The sequence below is a fragment of the Rhodamnia argentea genome, chromosome 7 (genome assembly GCF_020921035.1).
Source record: "Rhodamnia argentea isolate NSW1041297 chromosome 7, ASM2092103v1, whole genome shotgun sequence".
In the NCBI taxonomy this organism is placed as follows: domain Eukaryota; kingdom Viridiplantae; phylum Streptophyta; class Magnoliopsida; order Myrtales; family Myrtaceae; genus Rhodamnia; species Rhodamnia argentea.
The window spans coordinates 23,711,058-23,734,973 of NC_063156.1; the positions used below are offsets into that span (position 1 = coordinate 23,711,058).

The 23,916-nt window shown below is 39.1% G+C and overlaps 1 protein-coding gene and 1 long non-coding RNA gene across 2 annotated transcripts; both read left to right on the forward strand.

The window, feature by feature from the left end:
- Nucleotides 1-6,472: 6,472 nt before the first annotated feature.
- LOC125315921 lies at nt 6,473-17,951 on the forward strand. Its single transcript, XR_007199213.1, has 2 exons — nt 6,473-6,686; nt 16,916-17,951. It is a non-coding gene; the product is annotated as an uncharacterized LOC125315921 (long non-coding RNA).
- Nucleotides 17,952-21,122: 3,171 nt separating this feature from the next.
- LOC115734995 (guanine nucleotide-binding protein subunit beta-like protein) lies at nt 21,123-23,598 on the forward strand. The gene is made up of 3 exons (XM_030666039.2): nt 21,123-21,529; nt 22,053-22,632; nt 23,290-23,598. Exons 1-3 carry the CDS (start codon nt 21,231-21,233, stop codon nt 23,389-23,391), a joined length of 981 nt encoding a protein of 326 aa, XP_030521899.1. The 5' UTR covers nt 21,123-21,230; the 3' UTR covers nt 23,392-23,598.
- Nucleotides 23,599-23,916: the final 318 nt, after the last annotated feature.

Genomic DNA, 23,916 nt, shown 5'->3' on the forward strand with positions numbered 1-23,916 from the left:
TACTAATATTTATATATATATATATATATATTTAATACAAAATGTGTCCCAACACACCGGAATTCTCTATTTTTTTTAGAAATGACGTGTTGGTGTGGCGTGTCATATCGTATTGCGTATTGCGTGCTTCATTAGCCAAATCATGTGCCTTATGAAGCAACTCCTCACTCCTCTTCCGAAGCGAAAGAAGATAGATTGTAAGCTTAGGACCCGATCGACCATCAAAGAAAAATTAGGATTCATTCCTATTAAGCTTCCTTCCTATTAATCTCCTTTTTCTTTTTTAAGAAGATTTCCGGCGAGATCAAGCTCCCTTACGATGGAGAACTGAATATAACAATAATAAGCAACATCAAGGGAAGGGATATGACCAAAAATCTTTCGCCAACCAAATAGGGAAAGGCTCGAAGAAGGGAGGGGAACGCGGCGAGGGAAGAAAAACGCATCCTAAGTCGGGATCAAACTCTCAATGAGATTCGTAGTTGCATTACTTATAACTTTTTTGTTTGTAAACAAAGCGAATTTAGAATTGTCTTTTATTCCATCGATGCTACTTAAAATAAGCCGTTGGATTTGACTATAAATGGTTACTTGGCGAACTACTCTTACCTAATTTTCTAGAAAGCATGAGAAGGGAATTGACTACTCTGTTTTCTCTCGGCCATGGGAATTTTGCCGGTTTCGAGGAATGGGCTTGGTTGGGCCGAGCCCGTGAGAACCCTGCCCGGCCCGGTTGGCCACGTCAATCCGGTGCGTCTTTTTACCTGAGCCGGCCTCCAAGAACCGTGCCCGAGCCGGAAAGAAAGCGCGCCGAACCGCCAGCTGGACTGGGACAAAAAGGGTGCAACCCGCTAACGTGCGCATTGGGTGTGCGTCATGCGCGCGCGCGAGAGAGAGAGAGAGATAGACTGAGTGGAGCAGTACCATTACATTAATGTCGCTTTTGGTCCTCCCTCTCTCACTTTCCCGCCATTTCTAACCGCCACGTGTAGGTAATCGCTCCCACTCGTCCTGCTTAATTTATTCATTTATTTATTATCAGTCCAACGTCACGTGACGTGAGTTTGCTTTTTTTTTTTTTTGTTTTTGGTCAATACACGTGATGTGACTTTTTTTTGGGTCGAAACACGTGACGTGAGTTGAGTTAGAAAATCAATTCATCGTTAAAATTCTCATGATCTGTTTTACTTTGCGCTGGTCTTGGTTGGCCATTTTTTTTTTTTTTTTGTTTATCGAAATCGGTTGGTGAATTTTTTATTTCATTTTTTGGGTCGGAAATTGATTGGTGAATTCACTCGGTTCTTTTTCAATCGGATACCATTTTGAAACTCGATTTGATCTTCGGTAAGATTCCTAAGATATAAATGCATGAGAATCAAACGTTGAAAGAGTAATTCATGTCCTCGAGTCGTGCCTCCGATTATTCGAATTTGTCTTTCATCAGATCAAAAAATTAAATTTGATTCATATGTGAAGGTTGGCTCGAGGACATAACATAGATTATCTAGACCGAAAAAACAAATTATTACCTAACCCTTGAGTTGAAATACAAATGGATTCTGCTCTGTTTTTGCCCAAGTTGTAAAGGGATCTGCATATTTTGATTTGTATGTTTCCAAAAGGTTGAAACTCGCACATCAATAAAAGCTAAAATGCATGACCCCACAAAATTTTACTGCATATATTATATGCGGTAAAGTTTTCTGATCAATGAATTGTTAAAAACAAAATGAGACCCGATTATCCCGATTAACAGTTTTGTAGTTGGCTTTCGCTTTCAATTTACAAATATATATATATATATATATATATTTTTTATAATCCAGGATCCGCCAGTCGTAATCGAGTCAACTCACCGCCACCCGAAGGGCGGTGAGGACCATTTCCGACGGCGACTATACCTGGAGGGAGGCTAGCCCCGCAGCCCACCAGCAAGGGGCCCCCAATTCAATTTACAAATTTTTCTCCTCTTGAGATTTCCAATAGTACAAGGCAACTAATTTTTTTCTTTCCCTAATTGAAACACAGTTATTGGAAGGTAAACATAATCCATTGACTCTAGAGATCTGATCGTGAATGCTCAATAACTATCAGTGTGGATCGTAAGACAAAAAACGAGAGAATGACAATGTGTGTTTCAATATCGAACATATTAACTCCTTGCCAACACTAAGACATCTATGTTCAGGGTGCATCAATTCAATGTCATGTTTAGTGCAAAACAACAAGATTGAGTCAGTTCACTTCATCATGAGATCATGTCATACTAAAATATAATGAAATCGACGCATTGTGCATTTATGTATGTGATGGACCTTCGAACTTTTTAATATCTTTAGGTAAAAAGGCCACAAAACGGAACGGATTCTCTCCCTCTTGGGCTTCCTATCTTCTGAAACCGCCGCCCAACCCCTTTTCTGAAGCTACATCCCCGATGAGAGATCTCTCCCCCTCCTCTTCTCCCTTTACCTCTCCCTCTCTCTATCTCTTCATCTTCAAGATTTCTTTGTTGATTTTGTGGACAATGTTGTCGGTATGCTCAAAGGAAGTGGAGAGTTTAGTCTTGTGAGCTCTGAAGATCGAAGTGCAAGCACTTTAGAAGAACTTGTTCTCTCCAGATTTGCTTGCTCACTCTTGACTTCAAGTGCTTGCATCAATTATTTGAGTGCTCCGCTATTCTCCAATGTTCCCTTGTTGCTGCCTTCCAGCAATCGGCTTATCTAAAATTGATTTTGTGATCAATTGGTATATTTTTTGCAGCTTTTCTTTTTCAATTTAGAGCTAGATCTAAATTTGGTGGCTTTTCTATTTTAGTTTAGATATAGATTTGAGATTTACAAATTATTTTATGTGCTCTTTTCAACTTGGTGGTGTTATTTTTTTTTATGTGCGTACCGCCTTTTGGCAAAATCATAGCTACTAGATAGAGAAATCTTGGCGTGTGTTCATCACTATTGATGATGCAAAATTAGGTGATCGATCATCAATGGGCTTTGATGCTATGACAGATCCGTCTCTATGGAAGGGGCAAGTCTCTGTAAGTTGTACCAAAATGATTCATTTTTTTAGATTTACTTGCTTTGTTGGATTTGCATTTTCGTCTTGAAGTTATATACCTCTTATTTCATGTGAAATGAAAAATCTCCTTCCAAAAAAGAAAATACATTTGCGTATGTCTTTATGTTTGTGGTGTCAATATTGCTGTGCTGCCTAATTATTTTACTTGACCATTATACTTTATGTTTATTTAATGACGTATTTTTTTCATGATGGGTTTTTTTGGTCGCGTTCTTAATTTTACCACATATTGCTTCATTTATTTCGTAAAAAAAATAAATTAGAAATGAGCATTCTTAAATAACTGCTCATGTCACTTGAATTAATTAGTCCATGTAAAATGTTCACCGTCGACAATAATTTATATCCGAACATTTTCATAGAACATTTTCATAAGCGATCATTTTTGAGAAATGTTTTTTGATTGTTGTTGAAGTCATTGATTTTGTGTGAAACAAACGCACCCTTTAGAATCCCATGATTAAAAAAATTATTCAAAAGGCGACAGTACTTGAATTACATGGTCTCCTTATTGAATTTCGTAATAACAGCTAAGAGGTATTTATGCACGAAACCCAACGCACCTTATTATTTTGCAATTTGTCTTACTTAATCAATTTCATGTCAATATTTTCCTTAGCTTTTTATGCTAATAAAATAATCATTAGTATTTTTCTCTTGCATTTTTCCTTTGTAGGAGAGAAATCCTTCGATGCACCTCTAACGGAGGGGTCCGTGACTAGGGTCAGGGAAGTAGAGAGTGGGATTAGGATGGAGAGAAATCTTTGGTCCCCGAACCTGTCTTTGGCCATTGATCCTAAGGAGGATCTATGTCTGATTGTTGATATCACATGGACCTGGTTCCGGTGACCGGACGCTCGAGTCCAATTAAGTCGACCGGGTAGATTGCCGACGGAGGGTGTATCGGAAGGCCAATTTAATTATAAAGAAACAACAACGGATGATGCCCAACAGGAGTAAGTTATTCTGCAAAACACAAAGTGAACATTTCTTTATCTTCACGAGGTGTATCTGCTCGTGTAAATGACTTTCTACGTATTCACTGTTATATGGGTGACATGTGTGCTTATTACATTTGTCTAACCAAGTTAATTCACTTATCACACATCCCTAATTGTGTACAAAAAATTATATTGACAATGGAAGCAAAATAATAATGATCTATTTCTCTTTGTGATAACGTGTTTTGCAAGCGATGTCAACCCATGATGATGATGATGATATATATATATAATAGACAAAAGCTACTAAAAATCCCAAACTATGTATGCTATAATAAATTTATTCTAAGTTTTTTCGTGACAGTAAAAATCCCAAACTTGTATCTATACGACACATTTGCCCCTCTGTCAAGTTTCGGTTAATGAGCACAGTAAAAAAAGCCGCATGTATGAGCATTAGAAAGCAAACAGTATTGGCATAACGTTCATGTGGGTTAAGTGAAATAAAAATAATATTGTTTTAATTGAAAAATCATCTAATAAAAACTTGATGGATGGTATATGTGTCATACGTGTGTGATTTTTTTGTCACAAGAAAAAGATTAGGGTAAATATGTCACAATAGATATAGTTTGAAAAAAAAATCAAGGTAAACTTTGGTTATGTTGGGAGTGTAGTACATACTCCCATGTACAGAAAAACACGAGGGTCCCACTATAGCAAGCTCCAATGGGCTTCTCAACGTGGGACAACCCAATTCTCTTCATTGAATCCTATCGTTTTAGAAAAAAAATCGTGGGTTGTTAATAGAGAAGATAAGTTCCCAAACTATGTATGCTATAATAAATTTATTTTAAGTTTTTTCGTGACTGCAAAAATTCCAAACTTGCATCGTACAACACATTTACCCCTCTGTCAATTTTACGTTAATGAGCATAGTAAAAAAAGCCACGTGTATGAGCATTAGAAAGCAAACAGTATTGGCATAGCGTTCAAGTGGGTTAAGTGAAATTAAAACGATATTGTTTTAATTGAAAAATCATCTAATAAAAACTCGATGGATGGTATATGTGTCACAAGTGTGTGATTTTTTTGTCACAAGAAAAAGATTAGGGTAAATATGTCACAATAGATATAGTTTGAAAAAAAAAATCAAGGTAAACTTTGGTTATGTTGGGGGCGTAGTACATACTCCCATGTACAAAAAAACACGAGAGTCCCTCTATAGCAATGCTCTCAAGGGGGCAACTCAATCCATAACCGACGTGGGATAACCCCAACAATCTCTCTCTTACACATTCTTACATTCGAACCTCTATGTCAATTAGACTTAAACAACAATCCTTAATCCCTAGGTTGGAGCAGCAACAATCCATAATCTCTCTAATTGGGCCATAAGTCGGTATAATTCGTATTTCTCTCGTGTGATTGTTGGATATAGATTTGTTGGTAACTTGGGCTCTAATACCAATGTTGGGTGATATTCGACATCTCTCATCTCAAAAACTAATTTAAAAGATGATATTTTCTCTCACAGTTATAAATTGACCACGATACTCTTTCCACAACCGATGTGGGATAATCTCAACAATGCTCCCTCCGGATGTTGGGACGCTTTTAGAATTTGAACCCGTATTTTATCGGTAGTTTAAGTTTTGGTCCATAAAATAACTATCGCTCTATATAGTCTTTTTATTTATAATCGAGTGATGTAACAAAAAAGTGCGGTATGTTAATTATAATGGAATCCTCTATTGAATGGAGCTTAGTTTAAGAGTAAATAAGGATAAACCTTACGACTCTATTTCTCTTTATCTCTTTTACGTTTTATTTTATTATGATTGTGCGTGAAATCTTAATAGGATATAAGTTTGGCGTTTTTTATGGTTATTTTTTAAATGAAAATTCACTTGCACTTGTTTTTTTTTTTTTTTTTTGGTCGAAGTTACCTCCATCTTCGGACTTAAATATGTACAAAAATACAAGGAACCGAAAAATCTGTCCTTTCCAACGCATTTCGTTCCTGCGGACCGAACTATCCACCAATAAGAAGAACCCCAAGTCCAACCGCTCCCCCTGCAGGGTTCATTCGCGGGCGAGTTATACGACTCAACGTTTTTGCTACATACGTCCACTAACTTCACCGTAGAGGCGTAGATTTTTTTGGACAGAGGCACGTGAACCCGTGATTATTTACTGCATAGCAGAGAGAATCTCTGGGAAGCCGGTTCCCCCAAAAGACGTTTTCCCCAGCGGCCCAGCTAAAGCCGCTGCTTTGGCCGGCCCACCACTCGTTTTCTGTAATTTTCTTTCACCAGAACCCACTTTAAACGGTCTCCCATCGCTCTCTACTTTTTCTGCTATAGGTCCTCTCTCGCTAGCTTCCTTATCATCTCTGGAACGGTCCACTTTGGCCATTTTTAGCTTTCACAGAGAGAGAGAGGGAGAGAGAGAGGAGAGAGAGAGAGAGATGTGAGGCCCTCATAGCTGCTGCTGGATAGGTTTCCCATGACTTGTAGTTGGTGTTTTCTCGAGCCCTCTTTTGTTTGTTCCGCTGTTGCTGATCCTTGTTGAGTCCTCTTTTCTTCTTCTTTTTAAGTGTTCTAAGTTCCTCACGCTGTCTGCACTTCATTTCTTCCACTTCCTGTTCTCTCTCTCTCTCTCTCTGTCGCTATGGTTTGAAGATCTGTGAGGGTTTCACGGGCAATATTGAAGTGGTTCTTGATTTCCCTGGTTTTGAGAGGTTTCTATATTTTGCATGTGAAGAGAGAGGAGATTAGTATAGAGGAGGCTGGAGCTCCTTTAAGTCCAATAGAGGTTCTTGGCCGGGTGGGTTGAGCTGCTGGTCTGTGGATCCCACACTCCTATCCCATTAAAGCAAGTCATTCTGGAGTTAATCTGAAAAAAAGAGGACAGGTCAATGAAGAAGGCACGAAGGAGAAATTTTTGGGATGGGCTTGTGGCTTGCATATGCCAGGAGCTTCATTTGCCCCTTTTGGTCTGAACCTGTTTTGGATTGAAGGGAGCTCCACACTTTTTTTTTTTTTTTTGGGTTATCTCCTGCAGGAGATGATCTCTCTGACTTCTTGGTTGATGATCTTTTTTTTTTTTTGTGCGTACTCGCGGTAGATTTTCATGATGTTTATGAGATCTGATCTTTTCTTTGAACAGAAGAGATCTAGTTGCCCTATTCTGTTCTGTCCTTGGTAGTTTTCAAATGTCTTTTCTTTTTTACTTGCCTTTTCTGGATCTGGCTGAGTCAAAAGGATAGATGGGAGCTTTCAAGATTGCTTCATGTGAGGTGTGTCCTGAATGATGACCGTGCAGGCTGCTCCTTCCTTCCTAGATACTCTCGCATGATGTGTATGTAACGGTAACTGTTCCTGTGTCCTGGCCAATAGGGTTTCTTTCAAACGCTTCTCTAGATCCTGTTTCAGGATCATCAGATCTGCTGAACCTCTCCCTCTCTCTTTCTCTTTCTGGGTTAGGTCAACCTTACGCTGTTGCTTCGAACGTAGGAGACTTGCTCTATTTTGTTAAGAAAGATAAAAAAAAAAAAGATATGGCGTTTGAAGCACGCTGTTCTCTATTCTATGCAAGAAAATGGAATCGTCCCTATGGATTGGCCTGTCGTTTTTTCCAGCACTAGTTGCAGCCATTCTTGCCTCTTGTGGACCTTGCTTCCAGGATGCAATTATTTATTTTCTTACCATTTTGCTTTTGTTTCTTACTGGGAAGTTGCTCAGTTCTTTTTTTTTTTTTTGTGTGTGGTGTTTTTGGACCTATCAGATGATTTTCATCAAATATTTTAAGTGATCCTTTTTTTTTTTTTAGGGTTGGGGATTAAATTGGTCTCCGTGCTCCTCAGAAATTCGATGACAGGCGATGCATGTTCAGTCTTGACCAAGAGAAAAACATTTGTTTGTGGCTTTGTAAGAGATGTTGCATGCTCTAACCATTCTTCCTTTTACCATTTCTCCTCTGTTCTAGTCCAGTCCAGGGTTGGACTTTCAGTTTTTTTTTTTTTTAAATATGCTTCGATCAAGGAACGGATGGATGATCGCGAAGAATGAAAGATGCAGAAACTCGAGCCGCGGGATTTCGATGCGATTATTTTGCTAAGTCTGAAATCTTTTCGTATGTGTTTTCTTTTTCGGCAAATGCTGATATGCACTATGAAGACATTGAAATTAGGGTTTCTGGCAAATATTTCGATTCTGTCAATAAAAGAAGTTCGAGAAATGGAGGGCTTTATGTAAATTTGAAGGGACTATTTTCCCATGCGAAGTTCTAAAATGGGTTCAAATGGTCGTATGTGTGTGCAGTTGCTACTTGTGTTTGAAGATATTTTACTCGATCTATAATAGATAGATTAAATAGCTTGAGCAAACAATACTCGAAGAGACAAAAAAGTTTATATTTCCAATGTGTAAAACGCAACTACTGTTAGTCTCGTCAATAATTTTTCTAATTACGTTTGGTAAAAAATGAAAATTTTGTCCCTAACTGTATGAATTGTATGAGAGAATTGATTGAAATGCGTGTAATGTATGAAAATTTTATTACACAATACGCTAAAAACAACACAACAAGGAGAAATATGACAAAAAATGAGAGAGGTAGATTTCTTTTAAGCATGTAGCTTCAAGAGTTTCATTCTAAATTAAGAATTCAAAAAAATTAAACTATTATTAATAGAGAAGATCAGTTCCAGGTTGTTTAGAATCGGTTCTTGGTTTTTAGAAACTTACCGTGTTTTTGCAATGCAGTTTGCCAGGAGACGATTTTTTTTTTTTTTCGCTTCATTTTTTTTCTAATCGAGACAAATAACAGTTACAATAAAATAAAACAAGCAATGAAATGACTCGAAGTAAATTATTGATGTAAGACAAATGGCTTTATAAAGCAATAGAAAAGTTAAGTTCACTCGCAAAAGACAAAATCATCTTCTTCTAACTTTATAAAAACAGGTCTTAACTACCGATTTCCGTTTGGATGGATTCAGCATCAAGAATTTGGAACCTACCTACACGGTATTGGTTCGAAGAAAATAAATAAGCAATTCGAAAAAAAATATTAAAAATGTTATTAAAATCTATCAATGTCGATAATTTTTAGCTAAAATTGATCGAATAGATTGAATTGACACAAATGTAAAAATTTTAGTACTCAATTAGTAAAAAATATTTAGAATTGAATTGACACTATTACAATAAATTTATAACTTTTTTTATAATTTTCCCTAAAAGTCGTCATATCTCGTTTTGGCTTTTTATCAATACTCCTGTTTAAGATATGGAAAACAATATTCGGAATTCCATAATATTGTCCATCATTGATTGTAGTCTTATCCTTAACTCATGCTCAAATCCGGCGTCAATCTTAATTTGTTGGCTAGTTCCTCATGCACAGTTGGAGACTTGGAGTTACGCACTCGGAAAATGACCATAAGCTATTCTCTCCAAATCAAACCCCCTAAAATACATTTCAATTTAGGCACTTTAGACTCGAGAGAGTTCGTGTCTTTATGCACGTACTAAGATAAGTTGTCTTCGTAAAGATAGCTAGAGTGACAAAAAAATGATACTTCTCTCACAAAGTCTACATTTCTCCAAACCCTCTCTTAAATCAAAAGAATTTTTCGTTCGCCATTACTACCCCAAACCCAAAAAGTTTCATGTAATTTAAGGGCAAAGAATTTTCAAAACAATATATTGTTTTCATAGTTAAAATTTGTGTCTTGCCACCCTACCTCGGATTCTTGGTTTGCCGTTACTACCTGATGAAATGTCTTTTGTACATTTTCCTTTTTTTTTTTTTTTTTGAGAGAGTGAACTTTTACTCGAAATGCACTTTATTGCAAAAAAGAGAAACGTGAAAAAGGAACCGAGTGAAAAAATTGACAATAAAGTGGAAGGATAAGTGTATATTACTAAAACTTGTCACAAAGTGCATTTAAGCCTTAACACTTTTAAAAAATGTAATCAAGTCTTAAAACTTGTCACGGATGTGCAATCGATTTTTAAAACTTTCAAAACTTATAATCAACATAATTGCTTGATTTCACTAATTTGATAAGTTTAATGACCCGATTGCACTTTTTGAAAGTTTTATGACTTAATTGCATTTTCTGACAAGTTTTATGACTTAATTGCACAATTGGATAGTTTTAGTACATAATTACACTTTCGTGACAAATTTTAAAAGTTTCAATATACTTATCCCTATACTTGATCAACGTGTGGGTGGCTTACAGGCTCTAGGGAGCTTGCCTTATTTCTTAGGTCCATTGGGTGGGCTTAGACAAAAACTCAAGGCCCGCCTCGGCCCACTAATATACTTATTGAAAATTTCTTAGCATCATGTATTCTAAATAGTTTTACTTTGACATTGAAAATTTATAAACACCAGTAAGTTTAAATAAGCACAAATTTCTAATGTAGCATATAAAAGCAATATAAACCTCCTCGATACAGAAGTAATATAAATTAACATAAAGCCCTAAAATCATTTTCCTTTTGTTTTCATATTTATTTAGATTTTGGTTGAAACATTAAAATATCAAATTAAAGGTGGCCCGGTTGGAGGGCCGCCCCTACAAGGAAATTAAAAGAAAGTGAAAAATCGAGTTGATTTAAATCGATAAGATGGTTTGATTTATTTATGAAAAAATTTCAAAAAAAGAGCATGAAATGCTATCATTTTCTCAAATAAATGTCATAAAGTAACCATTGTTTCAAATATTTGCCCAAAGTGCTCAAATTGTTTCAAATAAGAGCCTAGGAGAGCGTATTTTTGTCTTTTACTTTTTTGAATGTTTTTGTTTTTTTTGTTATTCTTTTTGTCGTTTTGCCTTTTATTTTCTTTTTTTCTCCCATCCCTTCCCTTATGTTCCCTTTCCCTCCCCTTCCTAGGCCATCGCGGCCTTGCTCGAGCCAGTGTTGGGCAAGGGCGGTGTCGGCCCGTGAAAGGGTAGCCCGATGCCCGGCCCGGCCTCCATGGAAATCCCGCCTCGTAAAGCCTTGCCGATGAACTCGATGTCGAACAAGAGCACAAACTCCAATGGGATGACACACGATCCTGCACCACGAGGAATTTAGCTAAGTACATAGCTTACTTCTAATGATGATGGGGTTTGTCATGAATCAATGGAGTTTACCTCCTTTGAAATTGGCTCATCTCATGCCATATTCAAGCTCCGGAGGTAGCATTGGCATGGGGGGGAGGGAGAAAAAAATAAAAAAATAGAAAAAAAAACTCAAAAAAGTAAATGACGAAAATGCCCTTCGGCCATGCTCTTCTTTGAAATAATTTGAGCACTTTAGGTCTTTATTAAAAAAAAAAAAGGTACTTCGGATCCTTATTTAGAATTTTTCCTTAATTTGTTGGTTTGGTTTTCAATTGGGTTTTTCTTTTTTGTTTGGTTTATAACTTCAAACAATGAAACCTAACCCAAATAACAAGTTTATAAAAAAGATTCCTTTAGACCAATAACATTAGTAATTTAGCCTAACCAAATAAGCATTTCCTATCTAAGATTTCTTCACACTATTGAATGAGAGATTTCTACTTGTCAAGTTGGCCATTATTGATTGATCCTTAGTCTTGGCCATTGTTGATTGATATTTAGTCTCAAAGGGTACATGCGAAAGAGTTTAATTTATTTCGATTTAATTATGATTAAGTTCCTTTTTTTCCAATAAGTGTGTAGAATTAGCCTTTTTTTTTTGTGTTGATTTCCATTACATGTTAAAGTTAGATAGTTTAACCATGCATTAAAATTCTTATTTGTAAGGCGGTTGATGGCAGCGGTTTCAAACCGAATCAAATCGATAACAAAATCAAGGTTATTGATTTATTAGTTTTATTTGAGTCATAATTTTTTCGAGTTCCTTGGGGTTGAGATTTGTTAAATCGATAAATTCGACTCGATGAGAATATACAACCGAACCACGATGCCCTTACACCGCGCTCATGTTTCCCTTGGGGGAGGCTTGGGACTCGTGTGCGATCATCAGGCACTTGAGTTCAACTTTGTGAACGCATACAATAGATTGTCAATTGAGGGTATCGTTAGGCTATTTTGAATTCCAACGAAATATTACTCGATGAATCATAAATTGAGCAATTCATTTTCCAAAATGTGAAGTGTTCATTTTTGCTTGATCATTGCTTGTGACATCCCGAATTCCGACCCACTTTCGAAGCTTTGAATAAATGAAAGGTCTTATTGATGTATTTCGATCGAATCTCACTCGGAGTTGATCCCTCTCGAGCGGACTAACCAAATGGGAATGGCTAGCTAGGAAAATCAAGTACGTGGACCTAAGAACTTGATCCTGGATTGATTCTTTGGCCATGAAAATTGTCGAGGGAATATTCCGGACCAATATAGGCCGATCCTAGAATGATTAAGGAACGATTTGGATAATACCCTACGCTTGAATCACGGGTGATTCCGTTTGACCTCATATGGGTTCCGAACGTCCCTAAATTATTTTCTAACGATCGTGTCCATCGGGACTAGTAATTGACCCTCGCAATTGAATGACAACCAAAGTCGCCATGGCTCGAGAAGTTCTTAAACGTGGTTTTAATCACGGGTCGATACGCGTAACTCCTAAAAGCCGCCCGTTAGTTTGAGATACGCTGAAAATTCTATTGATCGAGATTGATCGCGAATCGAGCTTCAAAATTTGATGTCGGACTTTTAGGGGTCTCAATAAATAAAATTTTTGACGTTTCCTCATCCTATGTGCTATTCCTTCGCAGTTAGCCCCCAAAGAGGTTCAGGAAAACTATATTTGTGGAAATGGGAAAGGACCCATTTGCCCTCGAAAAATACCCCATTTTTCACTTGGAGCGAAGGGTATTTTGGTCATTTTTCCCTTTGGCCGAGATTGACTAGTCTTGGTGGGGAGGAAATTATTTTTTTTATCCCTCTTGACTTTGTGGATCCAATAATTATCTTAACTTATATTAATTATTATTTTGGCCCCTTCTTCTTCATTTTTCAAGAGCACACTCTCTCTCTAGCTCACTTTCTCTCTCTACCTCACACTCCCTCACTTGGCCAAATTCTCTCTCTCTCACCCTCCATTGCCGAAAATTCTTCAAGCGCCGCCGGTGTCGCCTTGGACCGCCGGAGCTTAACTTTCACCGTGAGTCGCCCGGGACCGCCGGATCTTTGGGGGGTTTTAGTCGAACAAGAAAGCCGCCGGATTGGAATCAAATTTTCTCTCGTTTTCTCGCCGGAAAATTCGCTAGAATTGTGGTAAGTTGGTCCCTAACCTTATATTAGGTATCTAGGGTGCTAATAGACCATAGATTATGTAGTTTTGGGTGAAAAATTGGTGGTTTTTGGCCATTTTCATGCCTTGGCCGAAAATGGAGGGAGCGAGGAGAGAGAAACCATGGTCTTGAGATGAATAGTGAAATCAAGAGGGTTTGGGTGTGGTCAAAGCTTGACCATGGTTACTTTATGCCTAAACTAGAGTTACTTTATGCTATTGTTTAATCATGGTTAGGTTAGTATTTGACTCTAGTTAATTTTTGAACCATGGTTAGTTTGTATATTAACTAGGGTTACTTTTATGTGACATAAAGTTATTATGCCATGGTACCAATTAAATGTGGCATGATTACTATAGTTTAGTACTATAGTCATAAATTAATTATATGTTAGAAAATTATTATTGTTCGGCCGTGATAAATTTCCACGTTAGTATAATTTTAGTGGCGCGTGATTTATATATTGCTACGTTAGCGTAATATGGTCGCATGACGTGGATTGGATACTATGGTAGTATTAATTGATCGGGTAGTCTGAATTAATATTTGGATTAGTGTGAATTAATCGGGTGATCCCGAATTATTAATTCTCTAACGTGAGCGAATCACGTGGTCCCGATCTATTCTCGAAAATATGAGGGTCGTATTCAATCAAGTCGCTCGAGGCCAAAGTGAGCCGTATTCGTCCGATTGTTTGAGACCGAGAGAGTATGAAAGTCGTGTTCAATTAAGTCGTCCGAGACCAAAGTGAGTCGTGTTCGACTAATTGTCCGAGACTTAATCCGGTCGTGTTCCTATGTGTCCGAGACCGAGATTTATGGGTCGTATTCAATCAAGTCGTCCGAGGCCAAAGTGAGCCGTATTCGTCCGATTGTTTGAGACCGAGAAAGTATGAAAGTCGTGTTTAATTAAGTCGTCCGAGACCAAAGTGAGTCGTGTTCGACTAATTGTCCGAGACTTAATCCGGTCGTGTTCCTATGTGTCCGAGACCGAGATTTATGGGTCGTATTCAATCAAGTCGTCCTGAGGCCAAAGTGAGCCGTATTCGTCCGATTGTCCGAGACCGAGAAAGTATGAAAGTCGTGTTCAATTAAGTCGTCCGAGACCAAAGTGAGTCGTGTTCGACTAATTGTCCGAGACTTGATCCGGTCGTGTTCCTATGTGTCCGAGACCGAGATTTGTGGGTCGTATTCCTTTGTGTCCGAGACCCTGGAATATATATATAAGTAGAGCCGTGTTCTATAAAGGTCCGAGGCTCATTGTTATGAACTTGTATGATGGCGATGGAGTAACATGGAATATTCCGGAGTAACGTGGAATATTCTGGAGTAGTGTGGAATATTTTCGGAGTAACGTGGAATATTCTGGAGCAACGTGGAATATTTTGGAGTAACGTGGAATATTCTAGAGTAGTGTGGAATATTTTCGGAGTAACGTGGAATTTTCTATGACAGCCGATGCGTTAAACACGGGCTTTGGATCAATGTGGATATTTATATTATGGCCCGATGCGTTAAATGCGGGCCCCGGAGCACGTGGAATATTTTATTATCGGGACGGAGGCGTGGAACGCCGAATCGGGAGTAACGTAGAATATTTGAGAAGGTGTGGGAATTTTCGGAGAAAGAACGGAATTTTCTGGAATTAAATTGTGGAATTTTTAATAAGAAAGAAGAGTTGTTGGAAATTGTTCATTGAAAATGTGTCTCGGAGGCACTAGGGCCCTAATATAGGATTAGGGGCTAGCTTACTCGAGATTTTATCTCACCCCGTCGTGGGTTCGTTGTTTTTCGGACCCTCCGTCGCAAGTATGAATGACCCGTCTCAAAGGTTCGGTATTCCCGAGGTAATGGTACCGGGAGAAGATGGGGAGGCTGTAGAGCCATCGGATGCGGAACACCACCCGAGCTTGACGAGGATGAGTTGGAGGCGAGAGATGATATAGTACCGGATAGCGAGGACGAGGCCTAGGGTAGTTGGCCTCTTGACTTTTGCTGGCTGTTTTATTTTGGATGTATAGTAGGCTTCGATCACGTAATCTTTTTTTTGTTCTAGTGGTCATAGGCTTGTACAGTGGCCTCCGAAGCCGTAGGTTTGGAAAATTGTATAGAACGTGTGGATATGTATATAAGTTTGTTTTTACAGTCCCAAGTCATCGTGATGTTAATTGTTTCTGTACGGGGATTCGTTTTTGCTTCCGCATGAATTAGTTGGCCTTTGGATCCTGGAGAACTGTACATAAGCGTGGCCAGGTGGGATGTCGACGAGCTCGCGGGGTTCGGGTCGTGACATTGCTCATCCAAAGGTGAATGAGTAGAATCTTCTTTACATCCACATAACACCCATTTAACAGTGAACGAATAATCACATATTTTTGTCCGGAGAACCTGCCAATTTGTAAACGATGCCAACCCACGAAGATTTATCTTAAAAAAAAAAAAAATACTTGCGATTGTTTTTTCGTTTGTTAGGAATAAATTCCACTATGCCCATTTATTTACCCGAGCAAGTCCTAAAATTACTTTGTATGAACTTTACGACGTAAAAACTTGAAGATATTTCCTAAAATAAAGGAAAAAGAATATTTTCTCTCAACTAAAGAAATAATGTTGGAGAAGATTGACTCAATGTTAATTTCAGTTGGTTACTGCCGGGGTAGGCTTACATAGTAGAGATCGACGCTTGAGTTGGTCATCAGAATTTTGGCTTCTATAATGTCGACTTGTACTTTGCACAATGTCTTGTAACCGATTTGTCAGCCTCATATATTTGATTATAAGACACTGTGTGACATGATAATGACTTATGTTTAAAGCGAGTCATCGAAATTTCAACTCTTGTTAATTTTTTTTTAATCTAAACTCTCTTTGTTAAGTTGATTTGTACTTTGCATGCTGTCTTATAGCCAACTCGTCGGCCTTGCAATTGTTTTTTTGTTTGTTACAATCTTTTCGAATTCATATCGTTCCTGGGAACCGAACTATCGACCAATAACCTCAACCTCGCCTGCTAAAACTTCCCCCTGAAGAATCATTCGATATCTACTATGTCCCTCCATTAGATTACTGTAGATTTTTGGGCAGAGAGAGGCACGTGAAAGCGTGATTATTGCGTGACAGAAAGAATCTTTGGAAAGTCGGTTCCAAGAGACTTTTTTCCCCCAGCTAAGCCATTGTCTTGGCCGGCCCACCACACATTTGTTGTTATTAATTTTCACCAAAACCGCTATAAATGGTCTCCCATCCCTCTCTCCCTTTTCCACCATAGCTACTCTCTTTCTAGCTTCCTTACCGTCTCTCTTATACGGTTGATTTTGATCATTTTTAGTTTCGCAGAAAGAGAGAGAGAGAGAGAGAGAGAGAGAGAGATGTGAGGCTCTCCTTGCAGCTAGATAGGGTTCCTTCCTATGACTTGTAATTGGTGATTCTCTTGAGCCCTCTTTTGCTTTTTCCCTTCCTTTCGTTTGTTCCACTGTTGCTGATGTTTGTTGAGTCCTCTTTTCTTCCTCTTTTAAAGAGTTTCTCGAGTTCCTCACGCTGGTCTGCATCTTGGGTCTTGCCAGTTATCCTTCATCTCTCTCTCTCTCTCTCTCTCTCTCTCGCTAGGGTTTGAAGATCTGTGAGGGTTTCATGTGGTGATATTGGAGTGATTCTTGATTTCTCTGGTTTTGACTGGTTTCTAGGGTTTTCGTGTGAAGAGAGAGGGGATTAGCGTAGAGGGAGTCTGGAGCTCCTTTAAGTCCAATAGAGGTTCTTGGCTGGGTGAGTTGAGCTGCTGGTCTATGGATCCCACACTCCTATCCCATTAAATCTGCTCATTCTCGAATGAAGAAGGAAGAAAAAGTTGGGATAAGCTTGTGGCTTGCATATGCCAGGAGCTTCACTTGCCCCTTTGTCTGAATCCTTTTTTGGATTGAAGGGAGCTCTACACTTATTTTTGTTTATCTTCCCTCCCTCTCTCTACTTGCATGAGATGATCGTGATGACTTTTTTGCTTCATGGTCTTCTGTTTTCTGGGTTTTCATTTTGTTTTTGCAGTAGATTTTCCTGACGTTTATCAGATCTGGTTCTTCAAACAGAGGAGATCTAGTTGGGAAATCTTTTTAGCTGCCCTCTTCTGTACTGGAGTTTACGATTTTTTCTCTTTTGCCTTTTCTGGATCTAGCCCAGTCAAAAAGCACTCATGGGAGCTTTCAAGATTGCTTCATGTGAGGCGTGTCCTGAATATGACTGGGCATGCTGCTTCTTCCTAGATACTCTCGCATGATGCCTGTGTAACTGTTAACCGACTGTTCTTGTGTCCTGACCAATAGGGGCTCCTTTTTTTTTTTTTTTTGGAACAAACGTTTCTCTGGATCACGTTTCAGGGTCCATAGATCTACTGAACTCTCTCTCTCTCTCTCTCTCTCGGTTAGGTTAATCTTACACTGTAGTTTCGAACCTGAAAGGCTTGCTAAGCTTTTGGCCTTGGAAGGACGCTGTTCTCTTGGAAACAAAATGGGGTTCATGCTTACGAAGACGACGCCGGTTTTTCTCCAGATCTTGATGTAGCCGTAGTTTCCTTTTTGGACCAGCATCGAGGATGGAATTTTATTTGTTCTTCTACATGTCATTGTCTCTTGCTGGGAAGTTGCTCAGTTTCTCTTTGGTGTTTTTAAGACCGCGCGGGTTTTGTTGCGGTCTCGCTTTTCTTGACCTTAATTCGGAGAACAATTTTGTGGCGTTGTTTTTAAGCGGGATAAGTATTGAGAAATCAAGTGAATGTGAGCTGTTAGCAATTGGTACATTTTTTGGGAAACTTTGGTTCTTGCAGTATGTCTCGTTGACGATGATGATGCACGCTCAGTTTAACTAGTGTTGTGGCTTGTTGATACTGCAGCATTTTTATCTTCTTCTTCTTCTCTGTTAGTCCATGGTACGTGCAGGAATTGGGTGAGCGTGAAGAAGAAGAAGAAGATGGCAGGAACTCGTGATGTCTTTTTGAAGGGCGTGCGATTATGCTGGAAGAGTGTTGTGTTTTTTTGTGTTTTTGTTTTGGCAATGTTACGACGTGTAAATTCAAGATTTGCGACGCCCATCTGAGTGGATGAACGATTAAGCCTTGGCAAGCGACGCCTCGCATGGTCTATGACACGTCTCGATTTTCTCTGTAAAAGGGACAAATTTGCTATGTAAAAGTTTCAAATAATCATATGTTTTACAGTTGTCTCCGAAGTTGTTGTGGAGCTTCTACTGTTTTCGGATGTTTATGACATTCTATCCATAGTTGGATACGTAGCTTGGATCATAGATACTCAGGAAGGATACAAAAATATCGATTTTCCACTCATCGTGTGTTTTGCGTTGCATTGTGGGAGAGTTAAAATTCAACTACTTAACGTATTTTGATCCATTGATCTCGTCCGTGATCGTTCGTAATTTGTCCCATCTTCGTTCAGTCTCGTAAAAATCAAAAACCTTAATCTAAACAATCTATTGAAACACATGTAATCTGTGGAACTTTTATTCCATGATAGGCTACGAAACTAACAGGGATAATTATCAGGTTATCTCGAATTGCATGGGTTATTCTCGAATTGCATAGGTGTCAATTCACTCATATATATTTATAGGTGTCATCAATTCACTCATATATTTTAAAGGTATAATTAATTCACTCGTATATTTCCCTATAATTCTTCTGGTCAATTGCCGTCCCAAAAATGCTGGCATGGACTTCAGCATCGCTGCCGACACAATTTTACTTGATATAACGTCTTAGGTACTCTTGCGTTGACGATCGGTAAATTTAGGACTATATTAGTAAGATTGAAAAATTTAGAATTGAATTAACGTTCTTGTAATCTGTTCATTCATGACTGAATTAGTAATTTTTCGGACAACATCAAAAGAGATACATGACAAATTGAAAGAGATATAGATTTCCTACAAGTGCGTATTTTCAAGAAGGCCATTTATCTTGCTTGACAATTAAATATTTCAACTGTTATTAATTTATGGTACGAGTTATTCGTGCAAATAACTAGTCGAATATTAAAAAAAAAAATTGCCACTGTGGAAAGTCGTCGTGGCTCGTGATCGGTTCTTATCAATAATCTGGTTTAAGACGAGAAGAATAAAATGCAACCATTCCCATGATATTGCCCGTTATTTGTTGCGGTCTTGTCTTTTTAACTCATGTTTCGAGTCCAACGTCAGTCTCAAATTACTGGCTATTTTCTCATGCACAGTTTGAATTATGCACCCGAGAATGACCATAAGCTATTTTCTCGAAATTAAACCGTGTAAAACTTATTTTCATTGAAACACTTGGGATTAAGTGAGTTTAATATAGGCATGCAAATACTAAGGGTATGTTTGTTTCGCAAAAAAAAAAAAATGAATGATTTTGAAGTATATGTACTTTTAAAAATGATCGTTTGCATCGCTTATAATCGTAAATAAAAAAAATATCTTTATTATCCACGAGAATTCCTGGACATAATTTGTTGTCACTAACAAACAAAATTCCCGCTCGATAATTAATTTGAGCGTTCAAAGCGATATCTTTCGGGGAAAATGTTTTTCGCGTTGTTCATTTTTTCGTGAAACAAACGGACCCTTAGATGAACTGTCTTCTCGAAGGTAGCCACTCTTCCGAACATTACCGTACAAGTCCTGGTTCCATCTCCGCTACGGTGTGAATATCCAGTTTGAGCCATAGCTGTGAAATCCATCCAGTGTCTACCCGGCAATGGCAAAGGCGGACCTCGATGGTTGGGCGTGTCCTTTTTTTTTTTTTTTTTGGGGTTTTGTTTTTCCATTTGTGAGAATGAACTTACTTCGAGGTAGGAACTCTTATTCGAGATATCACTTGAATTGCTAAAAAGAGAAAACCGGGAAAAAGTAACGAAGGAAAGGGTTGGCTATTATCAAATCCGATTAACGGGCGGCCCAACAAATGGGCCGGCCCATGTAAAATTCAATGCCAGGCCCGACTTGTCCATCACGCTTTATTATTAATCTTACTTTGCCAATTAAAGTTTATAAATGCTAATACGATCAAATATGCACAAATTCATAATATAGTAACATAACATAAAAGCCCTACAATTATTTTCATACTCTCATAAAATGAGAACTGAAAAAGGTGACCCCGTTGGAGGAGCTGCCCATCTAGGGGCATTCATAAAAAAACAAATACCGAAAAATCGAGCCAAACTGAATCGACGTGTTCGGTCTAATGGTTTGGTTTGATTTTTTTGTTCTCAGATAATATTTGCGGAAGAGTTTTGTACGATCTTTCTTATTATGATAATTACAGTTGATTCCTAATTTTCAATAAGCACGCATGAATAGTTGTTTCCTTTTGTTCAAACTTCCATTCCATGCCGAAGTTAGATAGTCTAAACATGTATTAGACATTGAACTTTTAACATGACTTGTCGGTTGGTATGAGTTGTAAATTTGTTTATTTCATACTGGATTGAGATTTTTCCAAAATCGAAGAGTTCGATTTGGTCATAAGGTATCTCCAAATCGAACCACGAAAATCCTCAGCTCATGGAGGGGGCGCTCGGAAACTGGACCAGACGGGTTTGAGGAGGACCTCCGAAGGTTCGGGCGGGAGTCAACCGGGCTTGAGCCTAACCAATGCGCGAGTCTAATCAAGACTTTATTATCCATTTGTATATATTCTGAAAAAGGGATTTTAATGTCATCTTGATTTGATGTTAATTAATTAATATAAGTTGGTTCAACACGAGCAGCGACTTTCGCCGCAAAACCCTAATTCCCTTGGGGGAGGAGGGGGGTATATAACGTCGCTTCCATCCCATGAAATCTGTTCCTCTCTGGTAGCGCCTTTGCCTCCAACGATATCCTCGCTCGCCGAAGAAGAAAAACCCCGAAGCAGCACACCCCCTCCTCGGAACCCTAAGCAATGGCGGAGGGACTGATCCTCAAGGGCACGATGAGGGCCCACACCGACATGGTGACCGCCATCGCCATCCCCATCGACAACTCCGACATGGTCGTCACCTCCTCCCGCGACAAGTCCATCATCCTCTGGCACCTCACCAAGGAGGAGAAGGTCTACGGTGTCCCGCGCCGCAGGCTCACCGGCCACTCCCACTTCGTACAGGACGTCGTCCTCTCCTCCGACGGCCAGTTCGCTCTCTCCGGATCCTGGGACGGGGAGCTCCGCCTCTGGGACCTCGCAACCGGTGTATCCGCTCGCAGGTTGGTTTCTAGATCTTTGCGTATCGATATGTTTAATGGATGATGCTTTGTTTCTCTGGATCGGTTTCCTGTGTTCATGCGTAGAGTGCAGTGTAGTCTGATCTGGTAAATGCTGGAGTGCTTTTAATTAGAATGTTTCCTTGCAAATATGTCCCAGCTAATTATTTTCGCGATACTTAGATTTATGGTTGGGGATAGTCCTTTCACATGTAATGCCGTTTTCCTCAGACAGAACGTTTATTGGCAATAGAAGCCGAAATTTTGTGCAGTGGAATGAGAGTAAGGTCTTTTGCTTAGTGATATTGCTGGCTGAAATTGAAAAAGGGCAAACTCGTTGGTTGTGATGCAAGTCTTGTCACGAGTGGTGACACTACGTCCTGTTAGAATTAGATTCGTATGACGGGCCTTTCGTTAAGTATACTATAGCGAAAATTGTGACTGAATTTCGCCAATTGAGTTCTTTTTCGTGAGAGTTCTTCCCAAATGTGAAACCGTCAATTTTGTGCTGGTGGGTCTATTATAGGTTTGTGGGCCACACCAAGGATGTGCTTTCCGTGGCATTCTCCATTGACAATCGTCAGATTGTCTCGGCATCTCGCGATCGCACCATCAAGCTGTGGAATACGTTAGGAGAGTGCAAGTACACAATTCAGGAGGGTGATGCTCATACGGATTGGGTCAGCTGCGTGAGGTTTAGTCCCAACACGCTGCAACCCACTATTGTATCTGCTTCATGGGATCGAACCATCAAGGTCTGGAACTTGACCAATTGCAAGCTTAGGAACACCTTGATGGGACACAATGGCTATGTGAATACGGTAGCCGTATCTCCTGATGGGTCACTCTGCGCTAGTGGTGGCAAGGATGGAGTGATTTTGTTGTGGGACTTGGCAGAGGGCAAGAGGCTGTATAATCTGGAGGCTGGTGCTATAATTCACTCTCTTTGCTTCAGCCCCAATAGATACTGGCTCTGTGCTGCTACTGAGAATAGTATTAAAATCTGGGACCTCGAAAGCAAGAGTATTGTCGAAGATTTGAGGGTTGATTTGAAGAATGAAGCTGACAAAACTGACGGAACCACGACAGCTGCTTCAAATAAGAAGGTAAAGTTCCAGACTAACGTTTTGGTTTCCAGTTCTTCTCTGTCTTAATGTCGGCTGTCTAGTGTGAGTATATCAATTTTTGCATCCACGGATGTCTGATGTGGTCACACTTTTTAATCCTTCTTCCATGCTTGTTGGCTAGACCTTAAACTTTTCTCTCCTGTACTTTGAACTTTGTCCTGTCCATTTTCATTGCAATTTGAGGATACGTAGCATCTATCATCTATCTTATGGTCATGTCTGGACTGGGAATTTTGCTCAGAGTGCATTTGCATATTAATAAATTTAAGAAATGATAATGGTCTCAGTAATGCTGTATTATGTGGCACTTGTTTGTGCATTTTTCAGTAGTCATATGGTGCAATGGCGTCGTCTTCTGGGCGTTGGGCTTATTTCTTGAAAGGATGTGATTTATTTTGGCTAAACTCTGTGACATGATGGATTGATTGAGGATCTAATCAGTATCGCGGCAATTTTTCTCCTGCTCATCATTCTTTGCACTCTGAATTCTGTTCTTTGTGGTCAAATAAATGACAATTGTCAGAACAATCATAGTGGCTGAGATATATTAACTTCCATAAATTTTCGACGTGGTAGTTATGTATGAATGATGAACATGATTTTGATCATTTGGATTGTTACATTTGGGAATTGCAGGTTATATACTGCACGAGCTTGAACTGGAGTGCAGATGGAAGCACCTTGTTTAGTGGCTACAATGATGGGGTGATCAGGGTTTGGGGCACTGGGCGCTACTAGTTCGAGGAACTGTCAGTCAGCCTTTTCTTTGTCTTTTCTCGAGTAGTCTTGAAGACTTAGGATTCTGTCTTAAATTGTTGAAAGTAATTTTTGTTTCACATGACGCATGGTTGTTTTGGTTTTGTGGCCAAGTAATCTTTGGTTTTTGCCATTATTTTTCATGTACACTGGTCCTCAATCTAGTGATTTGTAGCTGATTCTGTTCCATCCACGATGTCATAGCTGTTGGTTGCCATGCATAACTTCATCTGTGCGAATTCTTTGGGCCTTCCCTTTGAGTAGATGCGAGAGTGCTATTTATCATAATTTGATGGAGTTGCTGAACTTTTGAGGCACAATGTGACTTTATGTGCGGTGAATGGCTCAGCTGCCTTCGGATGGTCTGGCTGGCACGCTATGGGCTGTGCCTGGGTAGGCTTGCCTGCTGCACTATGGGTCGTGGAGTGGGCATTATGTTTTGCTGTCATTGGATTAGCAGCTTGTGAGCTTGCTTCTTAGTTATTCAAGATTTTGAAATTTGCAGCT